Genomic DNA, 1,771 nt, shown 5'->3' with positions numbered 1-1,771 from the left:
AAGCTTCATCTGCATTCGCAGCCGCTCCCCAGCGCTGGCATCACCGCCTCAGCTCCGCCTCAGATCGTCAGGCGTTAGAGTGTCAGGGGCACCGGTTCCCAAAAGGGCGGGGACCACTGCGTTAGGGTATGCGTTTGCTGCTGAATCAGAGAGAGCCTGTAGTGTTACTGTTCTTTTGAATAGGGACACAAAAGATACGAGGTTATTTTTCGGTCTCTCTCACACACACTTAAAAACGGACGGGCAATCCGGAGCTGGTCAGGTGTGTCCTGGATTCCTTCTGGTCGCTCTGCCATCCCCTATATGCAGCTTTTCTGACCGGTGGTCTCAGGTGGCTGCCCAAGCTTCGGCTGTCACTTTTGCATTCCAGCAGTAGGAAGGAGCAGAAGGGATACGACTAGGAAATGACATGTGTCATTTCTGCTCTGCTCACAGCTCATTGGCCAAGCACAGTCACGTGACCACACCTAGCTGCAAGAGAGGCTGGGCATTCCACTTGGCCACGTGCCAGCCACAGTTGTGGGCTCTGTTGCTAACAAAGAAAGGGAGAGTGGATACGGGGGGGACAGCCTGAGGCTGGCCACAACCCTTGGGCCCATCGGGAGCCCTGAGTTGCCTTTTGGATTGGCGGCTTGGGAAAGCTGTGGAGCTCTGTGGCTAGACCATTTCTCACGGGCCCTCCCTTTCCTTCCTCCACAGTGAAGGCAGCAACCTCACCCCTGCCCACCACTTCCAGGATTTCAGGTTTAAGACCTATGCGCCTGTCGCCTTTCGCTACTTCCGGGAGCTCTTTGGGATCCGGCCAGACGATTACTTGGTAAGTGTGATGGTCAGCTGTTGCTGTGTAACAAGCTAGCGCACACACGGTGGCTCAAAACGCCATCTGGCTATTCACCTCACCGTTTCTGCGGGTCAAGAATTGGGTGTAGCTCAGCTGGGTTCTTTGCTCGGGGTTGTAATCAAGGGATGGTTGGGGACCGGGGTCTCACGTAAAACTGGATTGGGGAAGGGTCCGCTGTCGTCACTGGCGGGACTCAGCTCCTTGCTGGCCGTGAACAGGACGCTTTGCTCCCTCTACCCGGGAGGGAGGGAGAGAGCCTGCCAGCAAAGCAGACGTGACCGTCTCCTGTGAGCTCATCATGGGCGGGGGCCCCTCACCCACACCCCACCCCCTTCTAGTACTCGCTGTGCAACGAGCCGCTGATCGAGCTGTCCAACCCCGGCGCCAGCGGCTCCCTCTTCTACGTCACCAGCGACGACGAGTTCATCATCAAGACGGTGATGCACAAAGAGGCCGAGTTCCTGCAGAAGCTGCTGCCCGGCTACTACATGGTAGGGGCGGATGTGGGCTCCGAGGAGGTGTTGGGGGGCCTTGACCTGGGCTTCCCTCCAGGCCCTGTCCACCGCCCCCAACCTCATGCGCAGCAGTTCCGCTCTGCCCCCAGGTCCTGTTTGCAGATGTGCAGGAGCAAAGGCTCCAAGGCCCCGTGGATGAGGTCCCAGGATCCTTGGGGCACCACCCGCCCACTGGGCCATGAGAAGCCTTCGTGGGTCTCTGAGCCTCACCCTGGGGGACCCTTCAGGAGATCCCCCCATACTTGTGAGCAGGCATTGAAATTTAGGCCCTGGCAACTGTCCCCAGCAGGGTGGGGAGTAGGTACTAGCCCCGCCTCGCTCCCCATCTTCTCCCCACTGACACCCCTGAATTGTGGGTCCAGAAATTGTGGCTCGTGGGCCGTGTGTCTCAGCATCCGGTGACTCAGAGGCTCAG

The 1,771-nt window shown here is 58.7% G+C and overlaps 1 protein-coding gene across 1 annotated transcript; it reads left to right on the top strand.

Moving 5' to 3' along the window:
- Nucleotides 1-661: 661 nt before the first annotated feature.
- On the top strand, nt 662-1,765 carry LOC105310227 (the record flags this gene model as incomplete). Its single annotated transcript, XM_023526628.1, has 2 exons — nt 662-817; nt 1,180-1,765. Coding segments are annotated over 2 exons (735 nt in total), but the record flags the coding sequence as incomplete, so codon positions are not given.
- Nucleotides 1,766-1,771: the final 6 nt, after the last annotated feature.

The sequence above is a fragment of the Pteropus vampyrus genome, unplaced genomic scaffold (genome assembly GCF_000151845.1).
Source record: "Pteropus vampyrus isolate Shadow unplaced genomic scaffold, Pvam_2.0 Scaffold1474, whole genome shotgun sequence".
NCBI classification, from domain to species: domain Eukaryota; kingdom Metazoa; phylum Chordata; class Mammalia; order Chiroptera; family Pteropodidae; genus Pteropus; species Pteropus vampyrus.
This window is presented reverse-complemented; position numbering and strand designations above follow the sequence as displayed.